General features: G+C 47.5%; 1 protein-coding gene and 1 gene segment (V, D, J or C); both read left to right on the top strand.

The window, feature by feature from the left end:
* Nucleotides 1–27,664, top strand: part of LOC144299119 (immunoglobulin lambda-1 light chain-like) — a 228,115-nt gene that overhangs the window by 81,699 nt on the left and 118,752 nt on the right. The window lies entirely within an intron of this gene.
* Nucleotides 1,118–26,475, top strand: LOC144299608 (immunoglobulin lambda variable 3-9-like). The segment is given in 4 exon segments: nucleotides 1,118–1,193; nucleotides 1,557–1,831; nucleotides 24,664–24,786; nucleotides 26,368–26,475. Coding segments are annotated over 4 exon segments (552 nt in total).

Here is a 27,664-nt window from a genome sequence, read left to right on the forward strand (position 1 = left end):
CACCCTATTTAGAACCAGCACCGGGAGTCTGCATCAGTAAGAGGCAGTCTCTGCATCCTATGTTCTCCCGGCATCCTGTCCTGCACCCCACCAATGACTGACCAAAACCCTAGACGTGTGTGCTTTAAGGCCCCAGGGGCTGTCTCCTCATTAGCTGAGCCTATAGCAATGTCCAAGGTGAATCCGATCTCCACCTGCCTTGTCGAGGGGCTGGCAGGGTCCGTGAAAAGAAGAGTAATTTCTGCCCTGGGTCAGCAGGGCAAGAGCAGGGAACCAGGATGTGAGCAGTGGGCTCTCCATCTCCACCTGGACCAGGGACTTCCCTGGGCCTCCAGCAGCTGGAGTGGAGCGGCCACCAGGGGGCAGCAGAGATGACCTGTCAAAGCCACCTGCACAGGGGGTGAGCCTGGTATCAGGGGTTCTAACAGGAGGGGGGCTGAGTCACTGGGCCCTGAGGCCTGTGGGGAAAGGTGTAGGATTTCTGCAGTATAACCTTGGACACTGATGTGAGTTCTGACCTGTGTCTCTCATACTCAGGAGTCTCATATATTTGCCTCTGTCACTAGCCCAGCTCCAGGACTTCACGCCTCTCCTGTCAACCCCATTCCTGCTACATCAGTCACTGTCAGACTTTCCTCAAGGTCTGGATCTGTCTCTGGCACTGAGTGCACCCTGGGGACACTGAGGCACGGCATCTATGTCCTGCCCCAGGACAACCGCATAGTCAGAAAACTACAACACCTAGAGGGCTCCCAAGACCTCCATGTGCCCTTAGCAAGGGGAGAATTTTGTTGAGGCTTGATGCTCACAAACAAGGTTCTGGGTAGGATACTGCACAGCTCTCAGCCTCCTTGTGTATCCCAGGTGCAAAGGCTACAGAATCTAAGGGAGGAAACCAGACCCCACTAGACACAGAGGTTAAACACAATAACCACATCTGAGGTTGGGTCTGCAAGGGGCTTCCCATCCACTTCCTTGTCCCTTGGGTCTCAGCCCTGCTCTCAAAACACAAGCTCTTCAGGAGGAGCCCCTGAGCCCTGGCTGATTTGCATGACCAGCAGGTGTCTCCAGCAAGAGGATAAGAGAGGCCTAGGGGGAACCACTGCCCAGGCTGGGACCTGGGGAGCAGAATCAGGGTGCCTCCACCATGGCCTGGACCCCCCTCCTCGTCAGCCTCCTGGCTCTCTGCACAGGTACTGAGCCCTGGTCACTTCCAGGCAAGCAGAAACTTTCTGGGACCAGTCCAAAACTGACCCTGAGTCCAGAACAGGGTGCCTGAAGAGGGTAGGACCCGAATGAAAAGGCTGGAGGAGTGAAGTCTTACCACGAGCTCACTCACTCTGTGAGAGCCTAGGGGCTGCCCCGACCCAGGGAAAATTAATGTTGTCTCCTTTGTTCAAAGGCTCCATCCACCAGCTATACCCACGGTACCAGGGGTGAGATAAGGGGAGGTAGAAACAGACCCCCAAAGACTTGCTGGAGCTGAGGTCAGGACATGGGGTTCTCTGAATTGAAACCTGGAGCTGGGAACCCACCTCTCTTTTTCTCTTTTGCAGGTTTTGTGGCCTCCTATGAGCTGACTCAGCCACCATCAATGACTGTGACCCTGAGGCAGACGGCCCACATCACCTGTGAGGGAGACAGCATTGGAAGTAAATATGTTCAATGGATCCAGCAGAATCCAGGCCAGGCCCCCGTGGTGATTATCTATAAAGATAGCAACAGGCCGACAGGGATCCCTGAGCGATTCTCTGGCGCCAACTCAGGGAACACGGCTACCCTGACCATCAGCGGGGCCCTGGCCGAAGACGAGGCTGACTATTACTGCCAGGTGTGGGACAGTGGTACTGAGGCTCACAGTGACACAGGCAGATGGGGAAGTGAGACAGAAACCCTTTCTCACATCTGTGTCACTCTCCCCTCCACCCTGGGGGCTGGTCACAGAGCAGGAGCTAGTCTCCCCTAGGCCCCCTCATCTGAGGTCCCCAGACCCTCTCTTCTACCCAGTCGCCAGCATGTCTGCACCTGGACATTCAGGAGAGCATTTACAGCTCGCAGCACTAAGTTGCCCTGGTTCCCTGAGAGCCTGGGGAGAAAAAGACACAGGGGGACCTTGGACATGGGCCATGCGCCTAAATTTCCATCGCCATCTTTGGCTAATGCTCTTCCAAATAACAGGCTGAGCGCTCCAGTGTTTCAACTCAGTTGAGCTCCTGAAGCCCTGGGGACCTAGGTGGAGTCTTCCCTCCCTGCGTGGACCTATCAGGAGCAGGAGACATTGAGTGTCACCCACACCTCTCTTGTGGCTCACATGGCCCCCCACTGCTTCCTGGAGCCCCTGACAGCTCCCAGGGTTGCAACTGATGGGGAAGTGCTGTTGGCCCTGAAACCTACTGCCCCACGATCTGTCCTTTCTAAGACAGCCACAGATGAATGATGTCCCCATGCCTGGATGCTACCTTGCCTCATGCTCTCAGGTCCTGAGAGGTCCCGAGAATGAGATTCCTGCAGAAGGGAGGCCTCATCTAATGGCTCATCTGTGGGTCGCTCTGCTTCTTCCCAACTGATACCCCTTCTCCTTCCAGACTTTTACACATGCACTTCTCTATCTCAGAGCCTCCTTAATGGATCCCATTCCAGGGTGTCCGGCATCACAGCCACAGTCTTCAGAGAGCACAGAAGGCCCCGGGATATACCCACAACCTCTCCAGTTCTCTGCCCCAATCCCCAGTGTGCGTGTCCAACCTCCCTGGAGATGAGATCATTTCATCTATTTTATAGAGTAAGAAAAGGACCAGACACAGGTGCTCTAGGTTGTGACAGACAAATGGAGAGTCAAATCCACCCTGATGGTGATTGGGGGAGAATCGGGACCTTGGCTTCATCCTACAGAATGGCCAGAAGATATGCAACGAAAGGAGACACAAATTGGGTGCGGCCAAAGGTCTACCTCACGTCCTGCACAAAAGTATCTCTCTACACCCACCTGACCCAGAAATATGAACAGAAAACAATGGTATGAAATGAGTATGATTTGGTATGAAAGCCACCGAGTCCCCCTTGTCCACAGGAGATCCACTCAGACTACACAAACCACAGTCTGCAAATAAGGGGAATATCAGGTCCTTGCTTCCACCAGATAATGCGCAACTGTTCCGACACAACCACACATAAGTTCTTTCTCCCATAGGAGGATACAAGCTACGGTTCTTCTGCTAGGGATATTGATCTCTGTCTCACCTGGTTTGTCATCCTAAACGTCGATATTGAGATAGAAAACTTGCTCCTGTGAACACACTTGATGTCAGGTGCTGATGGGATGACACAGGTGGAGGAAACAGGAACATCTGATGACGATGTAGCCAGGTGTATTCCTGCCACAGAAGGAGAAACACTGGATCCTTCTGTCCTGCTCATCTCTGCCACTACCCTGTGCTCAGAGGGGTCTGTAACTACTCTCCTCACCAAAAACCCCACGAGCCCCTTCCTTCAGAAAACACCTGAGCTAGTGATCATCCCATCAACTGGGCAGGACTACAGCTTCCTTCAGGAATTCTGGTCCATTATCGGACCTGCTGAACTGGAATGTGGTGCAGTCATGACTTTATCACAAACCCAGGAAGCCCCAGGGGATCCCTTGAATCCATACAAACCCCTTCCTGCCCTAGATGTCTAGAGACAACAGTTCCCCTGTGACAGCAAAACTCACCCCAGCCATTGCCCTCACTTCTCCTGACTCATTCTAGGAAGAGCTGAAAGGAGACTGGGTACACTCGGTGCCCCCAGAGCTGGGCAGGTAGTGATACCTGAGGCATTGCCCAATAGCAGGACATACTCATGTAGTGAGACATAGACTCTTTTTTTTTTTTTGTTTAAAAGATTTTCTTTATTTATTCATGAGAGACACAGAGAGAGAGGCACAGACATGGGCAGGTGAGAAGCAGGCTCCTGGCAGGGAGCCCAATGCGGAACTTGATCCCAAGCCCCCAGAATCACGATCTGAGACAAAGGTAGACGCTCAGTCACTGAGTCACCCAGGCACCTGACAGAAACTATTCCTGAACCATTCTTTGCCACATCACTACTGGCTACGAAATGAATGAAGCTCAGGTGACCAGAGCAGGACAGTTAAGCCCCATGTCACAGGGGGCCCAGTAGAGCCTAAGGAGATAAGCAGAGGAAGTGAGACTTTCCATGGAGCCTGGACCCCCACCCTGTGAATCTCAGTGAGGACAGTCTCCAGAGGAGGCGGGCTCTCCAAGATGCAGATGCAAGTGGAGCATTCTGGAGGGGTGCCGTACATCAGTAGGTGGAACAGCTCTGGGGAAGCCTGTGTCCTGGTCCATCAAGAAACACAATCGGAGCAGCTTCATCCTGTTCCCCAGCTGCTCCCAACACAGGTGACAGGACCCCAGGGAGACACAGTGTGAGGCCCCAGGGCCCAGCGGTCCTTCCCAACAGACTCCATGGGGTCAGGGCCCTGTCATCACCTTTGTCCACCTGGCCCCCTCCCTAGGCTAGACAGTCACTTCGGACTGAGCCTCCCTGTCTCCCTCCCTCAGGTTCTGTCTCCTCTTCTCACTTTCAGGCCTTTTGCTCCCCTCACCTGACACTAACCTTCCCTTGTGTTCGTCATCCTGGTTTGGCCCAGGATCCCCTCCTCTGGGGATGAGCTTAGCCCTTGAACATGCCTCTTTGAGCATCAAAAGCCAAACCTGTCCACCAAATCGTCCTACAGATATGAGTAAACTTAGAGGCCCAATTCTGAAGACATAACACAGGGACACAGCTCCACTGAGGAAGAGCAGACTGAGGGCCTGGAGTAGTGGGACTATGGCCTTGACACTTAGCAGGGCAGTGGGAGCACCCAAATGTGACTCAAGTGACCGAAGGATGGGCAGTGGGACACAAAACTTCCTCTGTGTTCTAGCTCTCACCTTTGGCTGCCCTCTGAGCAGATGAAGGTCAAGCATCAGGATCAAGTGTCCTCCCTAGTCCTCGCCCCACCCCTGAAGGGGAGGAGACTCTAGCAAGTTCTCTGTCCTCTCCTGTATGTTCACATCTCTGAACAGGGAGGAGGACTAAACCTTTCCGGCAAAGCTGGTGCTTATTTTGTATGTAGAATCTGTATCAACTTTTACAGAAGGTAATAAGATTTAGGAAGCCATACATCATGTGGGCCCAGAGGTCATCACGTGTTACTCGGCAAGGGGACAGTGGTCTCTGATAGCACAATGGCAGTAATCCTTCTTCTCCTGGGGACAGGTGGCCTGGATAGGCCCCAGGGGCTGTGTCACATCTGGGTCTTGGGTGAGGGGTCCCCACATCATGAAGGGCTGCCTGGGGCATCCTGAGGGGGAAACGCCCCTGTTGCCCCAGGCCCTTCTCTCCTCGGGCTTTACAGAAACTGTGGAGGAAGTTCAGACACCATCTGGGGGCCCACCTGGGGACTTCCTCGTGCACCTCTACCCTCCCAGTGCCCAGGTCCCATTACCTACACCAGGCAGCTCTGACCGTTAGCTCAGGTCTGACCCACATGGACTCACACCCATGACCGAGTGACCCTGATTGGTGGCCACGCTTGCATTCAGGGGACTTCTGTCCTTCTGAGGGGAAAGCCCTCTTCCAAGACTTGAATGAAACTTTTACATAAATGGAATTTCTCTCCATGATTTTTTGAAATGTTTTGAAATTGAGTTGTACAGCAATTTCTTAGGTTCAAAGAACAAATGAGAAATGTATTAAGAAGAAAGACCAGAAGCTTCTCCGATTTCAACTCTGGCTTCTATCAGAGGGAAACCTTCCTATCTGGGAGAGAAAAACATTTTCCCTACTCACAAAAGCATGGCAACCTCCATTGGAATACTTCCTCTTCAAATTTCTTATTGCCCTGATGAACTAGAAAGCTCTTCACTGGAAATCTCTATGGCCTAAATAATCATTCCAGAGATTTTCAGGTTAAAGGATGGTGGAAAGGGTCCTCTAGAGATTGATAATCTGGGGATACTCCCCATAGAATTTCTCCAGAAAGGAACAGTGACTGGGTGGCACCTCCCTGGTCCTGAGGTGGGCCCCTGACCACAACACAACGCTGCCCACAGGCAGCTGATAGAGTGAGAGGAAGAGTTTCAGGACCTGGAACATTCTGCTTGAGGTTGTCCCACCTCCGCTGTCACCTGGGAAGCCATTCTCACCTGATGCAGGAACTGCTGCTGCCTTACACCTACCATTTCCTGCTCTTCTCTCTCTCTCTCTCTCTCTCTCTCTCTCTCCTTCTCTCTCCCTCCCTCCCTCTTTCTCCAAGGACCTAGGACTGGATTTCTCTCCCACGGGAATTCTACCAAACATTTAAAGCCCAATTAATACCTATCCTTCTAAAGCTGTTTCAAAAAATGGAAACAGAGAGGAAGGGCAAGAAGGCAGAAGAGTAGGGTCCCCAAGTCACTTGTCTCCACCAACTTACCTAGATAAGCTTCAAATCATCCTGAAAACCTATGAATTCGGCCTGAGATTTAAAGAGACAACAGCTGGAATGCTACGGTGAGAAGAGTTCACGCTTCTATCAAAGTAGGAAGACAGAAAAAAAGAAATAAAGAAACAAAAGGGATCTGAGGAGTTGGGGCCATGAGGAGCCGGGCTGAGGCCGGGGCCAGAGCCCCCAGGTCAGGAGAGCCTCATCCTGGAGGAGCAGGAACTGCACCAACCTTCCCGGATGGACAGGCACTCACAGGAAGTCGGAGCAGGACCCCAGGAGGGCGGGGATGTCCTCAGGCTCCTAGGGACACGAACAGAGCCCCTGGCCTCTGGGAGAGCCCCACACTCCGCGGCTGAGCTCCCTAAAGGGCTACAGCTTGGAGGGGCTCAGAGGGAGGCTCCACAGAGGGGGCTGTGTGGCCGGGAGCTCGATTCCAGCAGCACATGCCCGGGAGCCCAGGGCGCCGGGGACACAGCCCAGGATCCGGCCTTCCCCCGGGAAAGGCAGGGGCGGGAGGCCCCAGGACAGTGAGGACACCTGCCCCTTGCGGCCTGAGCTGAGCAGGTCAGCAGCCCCACCCGGGAGCATCCAGGCCCCTGGGGACTGGGAGTTGCGGTAGTTATTGCGGGAGCTGACTCTAGGGGTGGGGAACTGGCCGCTGCCACTGCTGTTGTTCCTTCTGGGGCCTCACAGGGTAAACAGCCCCGACTGAGCCTCACAGTGGCCTCACAGGATAAACAGCTTAAACATCTTTCACCGAGCCCTGCACCAGGCAGGAAACTGAGCAGATTGCCCAAGTGCACACACCTGAGAATCAACACAGCAGACCCCTTCCCTAGAAGACCAGCTAGACCGACAAGGGAAAAACAAGTTATTGACCAAGCAGCACTGGAAAGTTCCAGGGAAAGTCGAGGGACTGACACTATGTAGAATCAGACGATACTCCCCCTTGTTTTTTGTTTTCTGTTTGTTCCCCACCCCACCCCTTTTTTCCCCTTTTTTCTCTCTTTTTTTTTCTCCTTTTTCTAGTACAATTTCTTTTTGGACACTCTACACTGAGCAAAATGACTAGAAGGAAAAACTCACTTCAAAAGAAAGAATCCGAAACAGTGCTCTCTCCCACAGAGTTACAAAATTTGGATTACAATTCAATCTAAGAAAGCCAATGAAGAAGCACTATTATAAAGCTACTGGTGGCTCTAGAAAAAAGGATTAAGGACACAAGAGACATCATGACTGCAGAATTTAGATCTCATCAGGCAGAAATTAAAAATCAATTGAATGAGATGCAATCCAAAGTAGAGGTCCTAAAAATGAAGGTTAAGGAAGTAGAAGAATGAGTAACATAGAAGACAAGTTGATGGCAATGAGGGAAACTGAAGAAAAAAGAGAAAAACAATTAAAAGATCATGAGGATAAAAAAAATAAAAAATAAAATAAAAGAATAAAAGATCATGAGGATAGATTAAGGGGAATAAATGACAACCTCAGAAAGAAAACTCTATGATTAATTGGAGTTCCCGAGGGCGCTGAAAGGGATAGAGGTCCAGAATATGTATTTGAACAAATCATAGCTGAAAACTTTCCTAATCTGGGAAGGGCAACAGGCATTCAGATCCAGGAAATAGAGATATAACCCCCTAAAATCAATAAAGACCGCTCAACACCTCGACATTTAATAGTGAAGCTTGCAAATTCCAAAGATAAAGAGAGGATCCTTAAAGCAGCAAGAGACAAGAAATCTCTAACTTTCATGGGGAGAAATATGAGATTAACAGCAGACCTTTCCACAGAGACCTGGCAGGCCAGAAAGGGCTGGCATGATATATATTCAGGATCCTAAGAGAAGAACATGCAGCCAAGAATACTTAATCCAGCAAGGCTCTCATTCAGAATAGAAGGAGAGATAAAGAGCTTCCAAGATAGGCAGAAAATGAAAGAATATGTGACCACAAATCCAGCTCTGCAAGAAATACTATGGGGGATTCTGTAATAGAGGAAGTCCAAGGGAACAATCCACAAAAACAGGGACTGAATAGGTATCATGATGGCACTAAATTCATATCCTTCAATAGTAACTCTGAAGGAGAATGGGCTTACTGACTCTATCAAAAGGCGAGGCGTTTCAGACTGGATAAAAAAGCAAGACCCATCTATTTTCTGTCTACAAGAGACTCATTTTTCTTACTTATTTATTTATTTATTTATTTATTTGTTTATTTGTTTATTTGTTTATTCTGGCAGAGACAGGTATTTTATTAGATTTTTAAATCAAAAAGTAAAATATGCTTTTGAAATTGGGAAATGTAAATGTAAATGATTTTTTAAAATGTTAATATTTCCTCTAACATGCCACTTCTACATTCACCCAATGAGGTAACTCAAATCAGAAATTTAGATGTATAACTTTACAAAACTATGTATAGTATTTACTTAAATGTTTTTCATATACATATAATGTGTATTCCTTTAAAGGTCATTTTGCCATTACATTGCTCGGCAACTTGCTTTTATTCTTTGACACTTCCATTTCTCCCAATTGCACACAATGGGAATCTCCAGATTTATACTCATACAATTCATTCCCTTAAATAGATGTTTGTCAACTTTTTATTATTGATGAAATATACTTCATTTTAGATTTTTGCCTTGAAACAATACTGCAGGATGCTTTTTTTAATATAAGATGATTAATTTTTCTTTGTATTGTTAGGAAACAAAACCCCCAGTTTGGAATTGTTGGTAAAATACTCTGTACATTTTATTTTATTTTATTTTATTTTTTAATAATAAATTTATTTTTTATTGGTGTTCAATTTGCCAACATACGGAATAACACCCAGTGCTCATCCCGTCAAGTGCCCACTTCAGTGCCCGTCACCCAGTCACCCCCACCCCCCACCCACCTCCCCTTCCACAACCCCTAGTTCGTTTCCCAGAGTTAGGAGTCTTCATGCTCTGTCTCCCTTTCTGATATTTCCTACCCATTCTTTCTCCCTTCCCTTCTATTCCCATTCACTCTTGTTTATATTCCCCAAATGAAAGAGACCATATAATGTGTGTCCTTCTCCAATTGACTTATTTCACTCAGCATAATACCCTCCAGTTCCATCCACGTTGAAGCAAATGGTGGGTATTTGTCATTTCTAATAGCTAACATTGCATTGTATACATAGACCACAACTTCTTTATCCATTCATCTCTCTTTTTTAAAAAAAAAATAAAATTATTTTTATTGGTGTTCAATTTGCCAACATATAAAATAACACGGAGTGGTCATCCTGTCAAGTGCCCCCCTCAGTGCCCGACACCCAGTCACCCCCTCCTGTTGCCCTCCTCCCCTTCCACCACCCCTAGTTCATTTCCCAGAGTTAGGAGTCTTTATGTTCTGTCTCCCGTTCTGATATTTCCTACCCATTTATTCTCCCTTCCCATATATTCCCTTTCACTATTATTTATATTCCCCAAATGAATGAGAACATATAATGTTTGTCCTTCTCCAATTAACTTATTTCACTCAGCATAATACCCTCCAGTTCAATCCATGTTGAAGCAAATGGTGGGTATCTGTCATTTCTAATGGCTGAGTAATATTCCATTGTATACATAGACCACATCTTCTTTATCCATTCATCTTTCAATGGACACCGAGGATCCTTCCACTGCTTGGCTATTGTGGACATTGCTGTTATAAACAAAGGGGTGCAGGAGTCCCGGGGTTTCATTGCATCTGTATCTATGGGGTAAATCCCCAGCAGTGCAATTGCTCGGTCGTAGAGCAGGTCTATTTTTAACTCTATACACTAACAATGAGACTGAAGAAAGAGAAATTAAGGAGTCAAACCCATTTACAAATGAACCCAAAAGTATAGGATACCTAGGAATAGCCTAACCAAAGTGATAAAGGATCTATACCCTAAAAACTATAGAACTCTTCTGAAAGAAATTGAGGAAGACACAAAGAGATGGAAAAATATTACAAGCTCATGCATTGGAAAAATTATATTGTGAAAATGTCGATTTTACCCAGGGAAATCTACACGTTTAATGCAATTTGTATCAAAATACCATGGATTTTCTTCCGAGAGTTAGAACGAATTATTTTAAGATTTGTGTGGAATCAGAAAAGACCCCGAATAGCCAGGGGAATTTTAAAAAAGAAAACCATGGCTGGGGGCATCACAATGCCAGATGTCAGGTTGTACTACAAAGCTGTGGTCAACAAGAGAGTGTGGTACTGGCACAAACACAGACACATAAATCAGTGGAACAGAATAGAGAACCCAGAAGTGGACCCTGAACTTTATGGTCAACTAATATTCGATAAAGGAGGAAAGACTATCCATTGGAAGAAAGACAGTCTCTTCAATAAATGGTGCTGGGAAAATTGGACATCCACATGCAGAAGAATGAAACTAGACCACTTTCTTAAACCAACACAAAGATAAACTCAAATTGGATGAAAGATCTAAATGTGAGACAAGATTCCATCAAAATCCTGGAGGAGAACACAGGCAACACCCTTTGTGAACTCGGCCACAGTAACTTCTTGCAAGATACATCCACGAAGGCAAAAGAAACAAAAGCAAAAATGAACTATTGGGACTTCATCAAGATAAGAAGCTTTTGCACAGCAAAGAATACAGTCAACAAAACTCAAAGAAAACCTACAGAATGGGAGAAGATATTTGCAAATGACATATCAGATAAAGGGCTAGTTTCCAAGATCTATAAAGAACTTATTAAACTCAACACCAAAGAAACAAACAATCCCATCATGAAATGGGCAAAAGAGATGAACAGAAATCTCACGGAGGAAGACATCGACATGGCCAACCTGCACATGAGAAACTGCTCTGCATCACTTGCCATCAGGGAACTACAAATCAAAACCACTATGAGATACCACCTCACACCAGTTAGAATGGGGGAATTAACAAGACAGGAAACCAAAATGTTGGAGAAGATACAGAGAAAAGGGAACCCTCTTGCACTGTTGGTGGGAATATGAAATGTTGCAGCCACTCTGGAAAACTGTGTAGAGGTTCTTCTTATTTATAAATTTATTTTTTGGTGTTCAATTTGCCAACATATAGAATAACACCCAGTGCTCATCCCATCAAGAGCCCCCCTCAGTGCCCATCACCCAGTCACCCCCAACCCCCGCCCACCTCCCCTTCCACCACCCCTGGTTCATTTCCCAGAGTAAGGAGTATCTCATGTTCTGTCTCCCTTTCTGATATTTCCCACTCAGTTTTTCTCCTTTCCCCTTTAATCCTTTTCACTATTTTTATATTCCCCAAATGAATGAGATGATATAATGTTTCTCCTTCTCCGATTGACTTATGTCACTCAGCATAATGCCCTCCAGTTCCATCCATGTCAAAGCAAATGGTGGGTATTTGTCGTTTCTAATGGCTGAGTAATATTCTATTGTATACATAGACCACATCTTCTTTATCCATTCTTCTTTCAATGGACACCAAAACTCCTTCAACAACTTCTTCATCACTCTTCTGTAGAAGGGCATCCTGATTCCAACCATAGCTTGGCTATTGTGGACATTGCTGGGTGAACATTGCTGTGCAGGGGTCATTTAATTTCATTAAATTTCTGTCTTTGGGGAAAATACCCTGTAGTGCCATCGCTGCATCCTAGGGTGGCTCTATTCTCACTTTTTCAGGAGACTCATTTTAGACATAAGGACACCTACAGCCTGAAAATCAAAGGTTGGAGAACCATTCACCATTCAAATGGTCCTCCAAAGAAAGTAGGGGTAGCCATCCTTACATCAGATAAACTAAAATTTATCCCAAAGACTGTAGTGAGAGATGAAGAGGGACACTATATCATACTTAAAGGATCTATCCAACAAGAGGACTTAACAATCCTCAATATATATGCCCCGAATGTGGGAGCTGCCAAATATATCAATCAATTAATTACCAAAGTTAAGACATACTTAGACAATAATACACTTATACTAGGGGACTTCACTCTAGTGCTTTCTACACTTGATAGGTCTTCTAAGGACAACATTTCCAAAAAACAAGAGCTTTAAATGATACACTGGACCAGATGCATTTCACAGATATCTACAGAACTTTATATCTAAAGAGAACCGAATACACATTCTTCTCCAGTGGACATGGAACTTTCTCCAGAATAGACCACATACTGGGTCATAAATCGGGTCTGAACCGATACCAAAATATTGAGATCGTCCTCTGCATATTCTCAAACCAAAATGCCTTGAAATTAGAACTAAATCAGAACAAGAAGTTTGGAAGGACCTCAAACACGTGGAGGTTAAGGACCATCGTGCTAAAAGATGAAAGGGTCAACCAGGAAATTAAGGAAGAATTAAAAAGATTCGTGGAAACTGAGAATGAAGATACAACCGTTCAAAATCTTTGGGATGCAGCAAAAGCAGTCCTCAGGGGAAAATACATCGCAAAACAAGCATCCATTCAAAAAGTGGAAAGAACTCAAATACAAAACGTAACTTGCACCTAAAGGAGCTGGAGTAAAAGCAGCAAATAGATCCTACACCCAGCAGAAGAAGAGAGTTAATAAAGATTCCAGCAGAACTCAATAAAATCGAGACCAGAAGAACTGTGGAACAGATCAACAAAACCAGGCGTTTGTTCTTTGAAAGAATTAATAAGATAGATAAACCATTAGCCAACCTTATTAAAAAGAATACAAAAGACTCAAAATAATAAAATCATGAATGAGAAAGGAGAGACCACTACCAACACCAACGAGATACAAATGATCTTAAAAACTTATTATGAGCAGCTATACACCAATAAATTAGGCAATCTAGAAGAAATGGACACATTTTTGGAAAACCAAAACGTACCAAAACTGGAACAGGAAGAAATAGAAAACCTGAACAGGCCAATAACCAGGGAGGAAATTGAAGCAGTCATCAAAAGTCCAGGGCCAGATGGCTTCCCTGGGATCCCCAGTCGCTTCTCAGGCTCCAGCTCTGGGGCTGACCGCTATTTAACCATCTCCAACATCTAGTCTGAAGATGAGGCTGAGTATTATTACTGTGGTGCAGACTATAAAATCAGTGACCAATACGGTTAAGCCACAGTGACACAGACAAATAGGGAAGTGAGGACAAAACCTCTCACCCTCACTCTTTTCTTCCCTGTGGGGATTCAGGGGAGCTGCTGCCTGTCCCTCTCCAAGGCCCTGAGACCTTTGACTCTTCTTGCAACCCCTTCCATCCTGTACCTCAGTTCCAAGACTCAGGTCAAAATTTAGGTCATTTTGACACTGAACATTCTCTTTCCTCTGCATAATGCTTGAAAAGATCATACCTATCCAGGCAAGAATTTGAGTCTAAGGGGGACATATCAGCTGAGGACCCCATAAGCCGTCAGACCCACTGCATACATGATGGGTCCCTGTTCAAGGAATGGACAGAGATCTCAGGGTTCTGGAGTTGATCGAGGAGGTGGATTCAGTGAATATCTTCACTGTATCTTCATCATGAAGTATAATAGGACCCGTGCTAGTGTTGAATATTCAAAAGGACCAAGAGAGCTGAGCAGATCAGCGGTCCTGCCCCCTGAGCCTCCAGGCCCGGCAGACGGAGAGCTCTGTAGTTACTGCGGGGGATGAATCCAGGGCTCTAGAGCTGGCCGCCGCCACTGCGGATGTTCCTCCTGGGGCCTCACGGGGTAAACAACCCCCACTGAGCCCTGCACCAGGCAGGGGGCAGAGCAGCTCCCCCAAGTGCTAACACCTGAAAATAAGCACAACAGGCGCCTCCCCCAGAAGACCAGCTAGATGGATAAGTTCCAGGGGAAGTGAAGGGACTTAAAGTATACAGAATCAGAAGACACTCCCCCATGGTTTTTTTGTTTGTTTTGTTTTGCTTTGCTTTGCTTTTTCCTTTTTTGCTTCCCCCACCCCCTTTTTCCCCTTTCTTTCTTTTTCTTTCTCTTTTTCTTCTCTTTTTTCTTCTTTTCTTCCTTTTTTCTTTTTCTCTTTTCTTTCCCTCTTTCTCTCCTCTCCATTTCCCCTTTTCCCAATACAACCGGTTTTTGGCCACTCTGCACTGAGCAAAATGACTAGGAGAACCTCACCACAAAAGAAAAAATCAGAAACAGTCCTCTCTCCCATAGAGTTACAAAATCTGGATTACAATTCAATGTCAGAAAGCCAATTCAGAAGCACTATTATACAGCTACTGGTGGCTCTAGAAAAAAGCATAAAGGACTCAAGAGACTTCATGACTGCAGAATTTAGATCCAATCAATTGAATGAGATGCAATCCAAACTAGAAGTCCTAATGACGAGGGTTAACGAGGCGGAAGAAGTGAATTACATAGAAGACAAGTTGATGGCATAGAGGGAAACCGAGGAAAAAGAGACAGCCAATTAAAAGACCATGAAGACAGATTAAGGGAAATAAACGACAGCCTGAGGAAGAAAAACCTACATTTAATTGGGGTTCCCAAGGGCGCTGAAAGGGACACAGGGTCAGAATAGGTATTTGAACAAATCATAGCTGAAAACTTTCCTAATCTGGGAAGGGAAACAGGCATTCAGATCCAGGAAATAGAGAGATCCCCCCCTAAAAACAATAAAAACCATTCAACACCTCGACATTTAATAGTGAAGCTTGCAAATTCCAAAGATAAAGAGAAGATCCTTAAAGCAGCAAGAGACAAGAAATCCCTGACTTTTATGGGAAGGATAATTAGGGTAACAGCGGACCTCTCCACAGACACCTGGCAGGCCAGAAAGGGCTGGCAGGATTTATTCAGGGTCCTAAATGAGAAGAACATGGAACCAAGAATACTTTATCCAGCAAGGTTCTCATTCAAAATAGAAGGAGAGATAAAGAGCTTCCAAGACAGGCAGGAACTGAAAGAATATGTGACCTCCAAACCAGCTCTGCAAGAAATTTTAAGGGGGACTCTTAAAATGCCCCTTTAAGAAGAAGTTCAGTGGAACAATCCACAAAAACAAGGACTGAATAGATATCATGATGACACTAAACACATACTTTTCAATAGTAACTCTGAACGTGAATGGGCTTAATGACCCCATCAAAAGGCACAGGGTTACAGACTGGATAAAAAAGCAGGACCCATCTACTTGCTGTCTACATGAGACTCATTTTAGACAGAAGAACACCTACAGCCTGAAAATAAAAGGTTGGAGAACCATTTACCATTCAAATGGTTCTCAAAAGAAAGCAGGGGTAGCCATTCTTATATGAGATAAAGTAAAATTTACCCCAAAGACTGTGGTGAGAGATGAAGAGTGACACTATATCATACTTAAAGGATCTATCCAACAAGAGGACTTAACAATCCTCAATATATATGCCCCGAATGTGGGAGCTGCCAAATATATCAATCAGTTGATTACCAAAGTTAAGACATACTTAGACAATAATACACTTATACTTGGTGACTTCAATTTAGTGCTTCTACACTCGATAGGTCTTCTAAGCACAACATCTCCAAAGAAACAAGAGCTTTAAATGATACACTGGACCAGATGGATTTCACAGATATCTACAGAACTTTACATCTAAAGGCATCTGAATACACATTCTTCTCAAGTGCGCATGGAACATTCTCCAGAACAGACCACATACTGGGTCACAAATCGGGTCTGAACCGATACCAAAAGATTGGGATCGTCCCCTGCATATTCTCAGACCATAATGCCTTGAAATTAGAACGAAATCACAAAAAGAAGTATGGAAGGACATCAAAAACGTGGACGTTAAGGACCATCTTGCTATAAGAGGAGACGGTCAATCAGGATATTAAGGAAGAATTAAAAAGATTCATGGAAACAAATGAAAATGAATATACAACCCTTCAAAATCTTTGGGATGCAGCAAAACAGTCCTAAGGGGGAAATACATAGCAATACAAGCATCCATTCAAAAACTGGAAAGAACTCAAATATAAAAGCTAACCTTACACATAAAGCAGCTAGAGAAAAAACAGCAGATGGACCCCACGCCCAGCAGAAGAAGAGAATTAATTAAAATTCGAGCAGAACTCAATGAAATCGAGACCAGAAGAACTGTAGAACAGATCAACAGAACCAGGAGTTGGTTCTTTGAAAGAATAATAAGATAGATAAAACATTAGCCAACCTTATTCAAAAGAAGAGAGAGGAGACTCAAATTAATAAAATCATGAATGAGAAAGGAGAGATCACTACCAACACCAAGGAAATACAAACGATTTTAAAAACATGAACAGCTATACTCCAATAAATTAGGCAATCTAGAAGAAATGGATGCATTCCTGGAAAGCCACAAACTACCAAAACTGGAACAGGAAGAAATAGAAAACCTGAACAGGCCAATAACCAGGGAGGAAATTGAAGCAGTCATCAAAAACCTCCCAAGACACAAGAGTCCAGGGCCAGATGGCTTCTCAGGGGAATTCTATCAAATGTATAAAGAAGAAACCATACCTATTCTACTAAAGCTATTTGGAAAGATAGAAAGAGATGGAGTACTTCCAAATTCGATCTATGAGGCCAGCATCACCTTAATTCCCAAACCAGACAAAGACCCCACCAAAAAGGAGAATTACAGACCAATATCCCTGATGAACACGGATGCAAAAATTCTCAACAAGATACTAGCCAATAGGATCCAACAATACATTAAGATAATTATTCACCATGACCAAGTAAGATTTATCCCCGGGACACAAGGCTGGTTCAACACTCGTAAAACAATCAATGTGATTCATCATATCAGCAAGAGAAAAACCAAGAACCATATGATCCTCTCATTAGATACAGAGAAAGCATTTGACAAAATACAGCATGCATTCATGATCAAAAATCTTCAGAGTGTAGGGATAGAGGGAACTTTCCTCAACATCTTAAAAGCCATCTACGAAAACCCCACAGCAAATATCATTCTCAGTGGGAAAGCACTGGGAGCCTTTCCCCTAAGATCAGGAACAAGACAGGGATGTCCACTCTCACCACTGCTATTCAACATAGTACTGGAAGTCCTAGCCTCAGCAATCAGACAACAAAAAGACATTAAAGGCATTCAAATTGGCAAAGAAGAAGTCAAACTCTCCCTCTTTGCCGATGACATGATACTCTACGTAGAAAACCCAAAAGCCTCCACCCCAAGATTGCTAGAACTCATACAGCAATTTGGTAGCGTGGCAGGATACAAAATCAATGCCCAGAAATCAATGGCATTTCTACACACAACAATGAGACTGAAGAAAGAGAAATCGAGAGATGAATGGATAAAGAAGATGTGGTCTATGTATACAATAGAATATTACTCACCCATTAGAAACGACAAGTACACACCATTTGCTTCAACGTGGATGGAACTGGAGGGTATTATGCTGAGTAAAGTAAGTCAATCGGAGAAGGACAAACAGTGTATGTTCTCATTCATGTGGGGAATATAAATAATAGTGAAAGGGAATATGAGGGAAGGGAGAAGAAATGCGTGGGAAACATCAGAAAGGGAGACAGAACATAAAGACTCCTAACTCTGGGAAACGAACTAGGGGTAGTGGAAGGGAGGAGGGCGGGGGTGGGGGAGAGCGGGTGACAGGCACTGTGGGGGACACTTGACGGGATGAGCACTGGGTGTTATTCTGTATGTTGGTAAATCGAACACCAATAAAAAATTAATTTATTAAAAAAAAGGAAGCAATGCGATTGATCATATCAGCAAGAGAAAAAACACGAACCATAGGATCCTCCCAATAGATGCAGAGAAAGCCTTTGACAAAATACAGCCTTCGTTCCTGATCAAAACTCTTCAGACTGTAGGGATAGAGGGAACATTCCTCTGCATCTTAAAAGCCATCTATGAAAAGCCCTACAGCCTATATCATTCTTAAAGGGGAAACACTGTGAGCCTTTCTCCTAAGATCAGGAACACGACAGGGATCTCCACTCTCACCACTGCTATTCAACATAGTATTAGAAGTCCTAGCCTCAGCAATCAGGCAATAAATAAATAAATAAATAAATAAATAAATAAATAAATAACATTCAAATTGGCAAAGAAGAAGTCAAACTCTCCCTCTTCTCAGATGACATGATACTGTACACAGATTCCCAGTTTCACCAAACCACAGACAAGGCTAGTTTATAAATCCTCCCATGCCAAATTCCAGGAGATATGGACTGGAATATTGAAAATGTGATAAATATAGTTTATCAGTAATAAATAATACCAGTAATACCAGTAAGTGTAAAGAATTGGGTGTTCAACTGAACGTACCACCAGAAGCATCATCTCTTCTTCTGATGATCAAACTGCATTAATAGGGAGCAGGAAGCACTGATGTTGATTCCTAAATACAAAAGATATGGTGGCTGTGGGATATCACACAGGTTTACTTGGCATTGACCCTTTAAAATGGGCCATACTTTGCACTGCACTCTCTATTTTGTAAACAAATAAAACAAAAAACAAAACAGTGGCCTAAGCCAGGACATTTATCACGGGGACAACTACAGGAATGGCAACTGTCCTGCTTCCTGCAGCATGTATACGACCTGTCTGTGCTGGGCTGGGCACAGCAGTGGGGCTGCTGCCTGTAGGAGGTTGGAAACCCTGGCACCCATCTCTTCTCATAGGACAGGGACTATGGGGTGACCAGCAGGAGGGAAGCTCCTGGTCAGGGTCCTCCCCCACCAGCAGGGGACAGCAGAGCTGCATCATGAGCAGCAGGACAGAGGCTGGGTCTGCCTAGGGGGAGATTCCCAGTAACACCAGGCCTCAAGTCAGCAGGGGTCAGGATCAGTCCTTAGAGATTTCTGGGATGATCTTTCCTCTCTCCTCAGGCTGCAGAGACCGTATTCTGAGAGACACAGCTTCATCCAGAGTATTGATGGGAGTCCTGACACAGGAGGAGGAAATGCAGGTCCTCCCACCGTCCACCAGTGATCCCGGGCACTTAACCTCTGTACTGGGCACATCCAGACACCCTGATGACTCGCTGTCAGCATCCTCATCCCTCCTCCAGCCCAACACTGACCCTGAGCTGCAGCTTCTTGCTCAGGAACAGCCGAGGGAGGGAGAGCTGGGAACATGGAGACCTTGGTGCCTGGAAGGGGTGTCAGCAGCCTCCCTGTGAGACTGTCTCCAGAGTGAGGTGGGTTCTCCTAGCTCAGGCCACAGCCCTGTCACGGGGCTGTCCCTGTGCAGCGACAGGATCTGCTCCCTGCAGGGACATTGTCTCAACTCCAGAGCTCACACCTGTGAGAATGTGTGACCTTGGGGACCCACACAAAGACCAGGAAGTCTAAAGACTGCTCCCAGTAGCTCTTCATGCCCTTCACTTGTTTACATGGAACACTGATGAAAAAATTAGGATGGCCAATTTCTGGTCTCCTGTGGGATGAGGGCTGTTGTAGGGATGAGAGCAGCACGTGTCTGCAGGTTAGACTTGGGAGGAATCTCCAACATCTGGGGGTTGGTGAACAAGTAAACTCCCCAGTAGATGAGATGAAGGAACCTCAGAAGCAGAGGGTTTCCCATTGATGTGACAGGCCAAGCTTGATTCCACAGGGACTGTGGGGGATGCATAGGGGACGTGAGAGGCAGGAGGAGGTGGGCATTGAGGCCACAGGACCCCCACTTCCGTGAATCAGGGGTTCTCTGCATCTCTCAGCCGACCCACATCACCCCACAAACAGACTCCTGCAGGGCCCTGAGATAGCCCAGCACAGGACTCCAGCAATGTCGTTTCCAACAGTCATAAGGTCAGATTCCAGGAATTTGACTGTGATGTCAGAAATTGGAAACCAATGGGTGCCTTTCATTTTTTTTTAAAGAGAAAGATTTATTTATTTGAGAGAGAGAACAAGTAGGGGGAAGGGAAGAGGGAGAGGGAGAAGACCCTGTTAAGCAGGGAGCCCAATGCAGGACTTGAGCCCACCCCTGAGACAAGACCCTACCAGAAGGCAGATGTTTAACCAACTCAGCCACCTAAGTGCCCCTCAAAGGTGCCTTTCGGACCAGAAAGCTTCATGGAGGCAGCTGGGGACTCTGCTATCCTTCTCAGTCACCTGTTCTGCCTCTCTAGTGGCTAACCCAGTTAGAGCCCCATGGAGGATTACATTTGCATAACTACTAAGGATCACTGTCTCTTGTGACTGGAGGGAATAAAAGAAGCCTGGGTGAGCCTGCCCTGCACTGGGTCTCAGGAAGCAGAGCTCTGGGCACGCCCACCATGGCCTGGACCCCTTTCCTGCTCCCCATCCTCACCCTCTGCATAGGAGCTGTCCCTGGGCCTGCCCAGCCCCTCGGCCCCCACAGGATGAAGATGGGTCTGACCTGAACCCTGAGCTCAGGCTCAGCAAAACCTCACAATTGGGTCCCTAGGATAAGCCCCTAGGCCTCACACCAAGCCCTTGTCTCCTGTCTTTCAGGCTCCATGGCCTCCACTGGGCTGAATCAGCCTCCTTCCATGTTGGTGGCCCTGGGACTGATGGCAACAAACACCTGCTCCGGAGATGTCTTAGGGAAAAGATATGCATATTGTTATCAGCAGAAGCCAAGCCAAGCCCCTGTGCTCCTAATCAATAAAAATAATGAGCTGGGTTCTGGGATCCCTGACCGATTCTCTGGCTCCAATTCGGGCAACATGGCCACCCAGACCATCAGTGGGGCCCGGGCCGAGGACGAGGCTGACTATTACTGCCAGTCCTATGACAGCAGTGGAAATGCTCACAGTGACACAGGCAGATGAGGAAGTGAGACAAATCCCCTTCTCCATCTGAGTCATTCTCTATTCTGGTGAAGGGGGCCTATGGACAAGCATGGGGCAGGTCTGACCCAGGCCCTCATATGTGAAGTTCCCTGGGCTCACCACCATCCCCTGCTTACCAGGAGCTCTGCACAGGGACGGACAATGGGGCATTTGTGCTGACAGACTCGGTCGCCCTGGTCTCTGGGCCTGGGTATGAACTGGAAATCTGGGGTGGGAAAAAGACACGGTGAGCCTTCTCTCTAGTGCACATATCTCTACTTTCTCCGTGTGCTATGAGCCACTGTACACACAACTGACCAGGATCAGTGTCCAAATTTCCCAGAACTGCTGAGCTCCTAAAGCCCTAGGCAATAAGTGAGACCCCTCCACCTGCATGGAACAGATGGGGACAGTAGACACAGGGGTCACCCACACTGCTCTTCAGGACTCACAAGCCCCCCACTGCTGCCTGGAGCCTCTGACAGCTCACAGGGGTGCAACTCGTGGGGAAGTGCTGTTGGCCCTGAGATTTGCTGCCCCATGATCTGTCTCTTCTCAGAGAGCCTGAGAAGAATGATGTCCTGATGCCTGGATCCCTGTCCTGCCTTATGCTCCCAGGTCCTGAAATATCTGAAGGATAGAGCTCTCTGCAGGAAGGAAGCCTCATCTGAAGGCTAAACTCTGTGGATTGCTCTCCTTCTGCCCAAGATAATATCACTTCTCCTTCCAGATTTTTTACACAGGCAATTCTCCATCTCAGAATCTGCCTCCAGGAGCCCATTCCGGGATGGCTGGCATCACTACCACAGTCCTCAGGGAACAGAATAGGCCCCTGGATATACCCATGACCTCTCAGGTTCTCTCCCCCAATCCCCAGTGTGCGTGTCCAACCTCCCTGGAGATGAGATCACTTCATCTATTTTTATACAGTGAGAAAAGGACCAGACACACCAGGTGCTCTGGGTTCTGACAGACAGTTGGAGAGTCACATCCCCCCTGATGGTAATTTGGGGTGGATGGGGGCAGTTTCCTCATCCTACAGAATGGCCAGTAGATATGCCACCACAGGAGACACACACTGGGTGTGGCCATAGGTCTACCCCACATCCTGCACAAAAATATCTCTTTACACAAGTCTGACCCAGAAATATGGACAGAAAACAATGATATGAAATGAATTCAGTCTGTTAATGTGACGCATGAGAAGCCACCGAGTCCCCCTTGTCCACAGGAGATCCACTCAGATTCATTTGTCTACTCTCATTCTTTCCCTCAAAAGAGGCAATGTCCCCAGAAAGGACCCCAGACTCGGACACTTCTTTGGACAAGTGCTGCACCACAGGGTCGATCCTGACCCAGAGGAATCTCAATGTTGCAATGATTTGGATATTGTAAGAATATAGGAGAGAAGCTGGTAGAGACTGTGTGCTGTGTCACCAGAGCAAGGGTGTCCACCCTGCTCCCCCAAACACAGCATAAATCTATGAGGCAGGGTCTCTGTCTCCTTCACACTGATCCCCAGGACAGAATGTCTCCCAGAACAAAGTGGGTCAGATGAATGTTCACTGAGTGTTCTCAGATCCCTGGATGTGGAGCAGGAGTCATCACCACCCTATTTGGGCCCAGCACCCTGAGTCTGCACCAGTAAGAGGCAGTCTCTGCGTCCTATGTCCCCCAGGCACCCAGTCCTGCACCCCATCCATGACCACCCAACAACCCAGAAGTGTGTGCTCTGAGGCCCCAGGGGCTGTCACCTCCTCAGCTGAGCTTATACCAATGTCCAAGGAGAACCTGATCCCCACCTACCTGGTCTAGAGGCTGGCAGGGTCCATGAAGAGAAGAGTAACTTCTGCCCTGGGTCAGCAGGGCAAGAGCAGGGAACCAGGATGTGAGCAGTGGGCTCTCCATCTCCACCTGGACCAGGGACTTTCCCTGGGCCTCCAGCAGTCAGTGTGAAGCGGCCACCAGGGGGCAGCAGAGATGTCCTGGCGAAGCCACCTACACAGGAGGTGAGCCTGGTATCAGGGGTTCTAACAGGAGGGGGGCTGAGTCACTGGGCCCTGAGACCTGCGGGGAAATGTGCATGATTTCTGCAGTATAACCTTGGACACTGATGTGAGTTTTGACCTGTGTCTCTCAGACTCAGGGGTCTCATATATTTGCCTCTGTCACTAGCCCAGCTCCAGGACTTCACGCCTCTCCTGTCAACCCCATTCCTGCTACATCAGTCACTGTCAGACTTTCCTCAAGGTCTGGATCTGTTGCTGGCACTGAGTGAACCCTGGGGACACTGAGGCACAGCATCTATGTCCTGCCCTAGGACAACCCGCATAGTCAGAAAGCTACAACACCTACAGGGCTTGCAAGACCTCCATGTGCCCTTAGCAAGAGAGAATTTTGTTGAGGCTTGATGCTCACAATCAGAGATCTGCGTAGGACACTGCACTGCTCTCAGGCTCCTCGTGTCTCCCAGGTGCAAAGGCTACAGAATCTAAGGGAGGAAACCAGACCCCACTAGACATAGAGGTTAAAGCACAATCCCCAGGTCTGAGGCTGGGTCTGCAAGGGGCTTCCCATCCACTTCCTTGTCCCTTGGGTCTCAGCTCTGCTCTCAAAGCAGAAGCTCTTCAGGAGGAGCCCCTGAGCCCTGGCTGATTTGCATGACCAGCAGGTGTCTCCAGCAAGGGTATAAGAGAGGCCTAGGGGGAACCTCTGCCCAGGCTGGGACCTGGGGAGCAGAATCAGGGCGCCTCCACCATGGCCTGGACCCCCCTCCTCCTCAGCCTCCTGGCTCTCTGCACAGGTACTGAGCCCTGGTCATTCCCAGGCAAGCAGAACATTCTGGGACCAGCCCAACACTGACACTGAGTCCAGAACAGCGTGCCTGAAGAGGGTAGGACCCGAATGAAAAGGCTGGAGGAGTGAAGTCTTACCACTAGCTCACTCACTCTGTGAGACCCTGAGGGGCTGACACGACCCAGGGAAAATTAATGTTGTCTCCTTTGTTCAAAGGCTCCATCCACCAGCTATACCCACGGTACCAGGGGTGAGATGAGGGGAGGTAGAAACAGACCCCCAGAGACTTTTTGGGCTGAGGTCAGGCACGTGGGGTTCTCTTTGAATTGAAACCTGGAGCTGGGAACCCACCTCTCCTTTTCTCTCTTACAGGTTCTGTGGCCTCCTATGTGCTGACACAGCTGCCATCCATGAATGTGACCCAGAGGCAGACGGCCCGCATCACCTGTGAGGGAGACAGCATTGGAAGTAAAAGTGTTTACTGGTACCAGCAGAAGCTGGGCCAGGCCCCTGTTGATTATCTATAGAGATAGCAACAGGCCGACAGGGATCCCTGAGCGATTCTCTGGCGCCAACACGGGGAACATGGCCACCCTGATCATCAGCGGGGCCCTGGCCGTGGACGAGGCTGACTATTACTGCCAGGTGTGGGACAGCGGTACTAAGGCTCACAGTGACACAGGCAGATGGGGAAGTGAGACAGAAAGCCTTTCTCCCATTTGTGTCAACCTCCCCTCCACCCCGGGGCTGGTCACAGAGCAGGAGCAGGTCTGCCTCAGGCCCCCTCATCTGAGGTCCCCAACCCTACTTCCTACCCAGTCGCCAGCATGTCTGCACCTGGAGGTTCAGGAGAGCATTTACAGCTCACAGCACTAATTTGCCCTGGTTCTTGGGCCTGGCTGTGAACAGGGGCCTCAGGGGCTGGGGAGAAAAAGACACAGGGGGACCTGGGCCAGGGGCCATGCACCTGTATTTCCATTGCCATCTTGGGCTAATGCTCTTCCAAATGATCAGGCTGAGCACTCCAGTGTTTCAACTCAGCTGAGCTCCTGACGCCCTGGGGACCTTGGTGGAGCCTTCCCTCCCTGAGTGGATCCATCAGGAGCAGGAGACATCGAGGGTCACACACACCTCTCTTCTGGCTCACATGGCCCCCCACTGCCTGGAGCCCCTGACAGCTCACAGGGGTGCAACTCGTGGGGAAGTGCTGTTGGCCCTGAAACCTACTGCCCCAGATTCAGTCCCCTTCTCAAGGAGCCTCAGATGAAATGATGTCCTCATGCCTGGATCCCGGCCCTGCCTCATGATCCCAGGTCCTAAGAGGTCCCAGGGATGAGCTACTTTGCAGGAAGGAGGCCTCATCTGATGGCTCATCCTTGTGGGTCACTCTCCTTCTGCCCAAGCTGATATCCCTTCCCCTCCCAGAATTTTTACACAGGCAATTCTCCATCTCAGAGCCACCTTCCAGGATCCCATTCCAGGGTGGCCGGCATCACAGCCACAGTCTTCAGAGAGCATAGAAGGCCCCAGGATATACCCCACAAACTCTCTAGTTCTCTCCCCCAATCACCAGGGTGCGTGTCCAACCTCCCTGGAGATGAGATCATTTCATCTATTTTATAGAGTGAGGAAAGGACCAGACACACCAGGTGCTCTAGGTTGTGACAGACAGATGGAGAGTCACATCCACCCTGATGGTGACTGGGGGAGAATCGGGACAGTGCCCTCGTCCTACAGAATGGCTGGAAGATATGCAACGACAGGAGACACACAATGGGTGCGGCCACAGGTCTACCCCACGTCCTGCACAAGAATATCTCTCTTCACCCACCTGACCCAGAAATATGGACAGAAAGCAATGGTATGAAATGAGTTCAGTCTGTCAATGCAACATGTAAGAAGCCACCGCATCCCCCCTTGTCCACAAAGATCCAATCAGATCTACACAAACCACAGCCTGCAAATAAAGGGAATATCGGGTCCTTGATTCTACCAGATAATGTGCAACTGTCCCGATACCACACATAAGTTCTTTCTTCCATAGGAGGATACAAGCTACTCTTTCGTCTGCTAGGGATATTGATCTCTGTCTCACCTGATTTGTCATCCTCAACGTCGATATTGAGATAGAAAGTTTGCTCCTGTGAACACACCTGATGTTAGGTGCTGATGGGATGACACAGGTGGAGGAAACGGGATCATCTGATGACAATGTAGCCAGGTGCATTCCTGCCACAGAAGGTGAAACACTGGATCCTTCTGTCCTGCTCCTTTCAGCCACTACCCTGTGCTCAGAGGGGGTCTGTAACTACTCTCCTCACCACAAACCCCAGGAACCCCTTCCTTCAGAAAACACCTGAGCTAGTGATCATCCCATCAACTGGGCGGGACTACAGCTCCTTCGGGAATTCGGGTCCATTATCAGACCTGCTGAACTGGAATGTGGTGCAGTCATGACTTTATCACAAACCCAGGAGCCCCCGGGATCCCCTGAATTCATACATACTCCTGCCTGACCCAATGTGCAGAGACATCAGTTCCCCCTGACAGCACAACTCACCCCAGCCAGTGCCCTCTCTTATCCTGACTCATCCCAGGAGGAGCTGAAAGGAGACTGGGTACACTAGGTACCCCCATACCGGGCATGTAGTGTTCCCAGGGGCATCACCCAACCCCAGAATACACTCGTGTGGCTGGACACAGACTATATATTTTAAAGATTTTCTTTATTTATACATGAAAGACAGAGTGAGAGATGCAGAGACGTAGGAGAGTGAGAAGCAGGCTTCCTAAGGAGCCGATGCAGGACTTGACCCCAAGACCCCAGGATCAGGCCCTTTCCTGACACCAGACACCAGACACCACCTGGGGCCACCTGGTAACTTCCTCCTGGACTACTGTCCTCCCCGGGTCCAGGGCCCATCACCTGCACCAGGCAGCTCTGACCCTTAGCTCAGGTCTGACCCCCATGTACTCACACCCTCAACCAAGTGACCCTGAGTGGTGACCACGGCTGCATTCAGGGCACATCTGTCCTCTGAGGGTAAGGACTTTCTTCTAAGACTTAAATAGAACTTGTACATCAATGGAATTTTTCTTTGGAAATGGAATGTACATCAATGGAATTTCTTTGCATTGTTCTTTTGAAATTTATTTGGACACAATTGCTTGAGGTTCAAAGGCCAGATGAGCAATTGACTAAGAAGACCAGAAGTTTCCTCTATTTCCACTCTGGCTCATCAGGTGGACACCTTCGTGGGAGTGAGAGATGCAGGACAGAAAATCATTTTCTCCTCACTCATGAAAGAATGGCAGGTACAATTGCAATCCTTCCTCTAAAAATTACTTACCGGGCAGCCCAGATGGCTCAGTGGTTTATGCAGCCTTCAGCTCAGGGCATGATCCTGGGGTCCCGGGATCAAGTCCTGCTTTGGGCGTTCTCCATGGGCCGTCTTTCTCCCTCTGCCTGTGTCTCTGCCTCTCTCTCTCTCTCTCTCTTTCTCTCTCTCTCTCTCTCTGTGTGTGTGTGTCTGAATAAATAAATAAATCTTTAAAAATATATAAAGTAAAAATTACTTACTAACCTGATGAACTAGAAAGTCGGTCTTACGTAGGAATCCCTTGCAGGAAATAATCATTCCAGGGA

The sequence above is a fragment of the Canis aureus genome, chromosome 27 (assembly GCF_053574225.1).
Source record: "Canis aureus isolate CA01 chromosome 27, VMU_Caureus_v.1.0, whole genome shotgun sequence".
Taxonomy (NCBI): domain Eukaryota; kingdom Metazoa; phylum Chordata; class Mammalia; order Carnivora; family Canidae; genus Canis; species Canis aureus.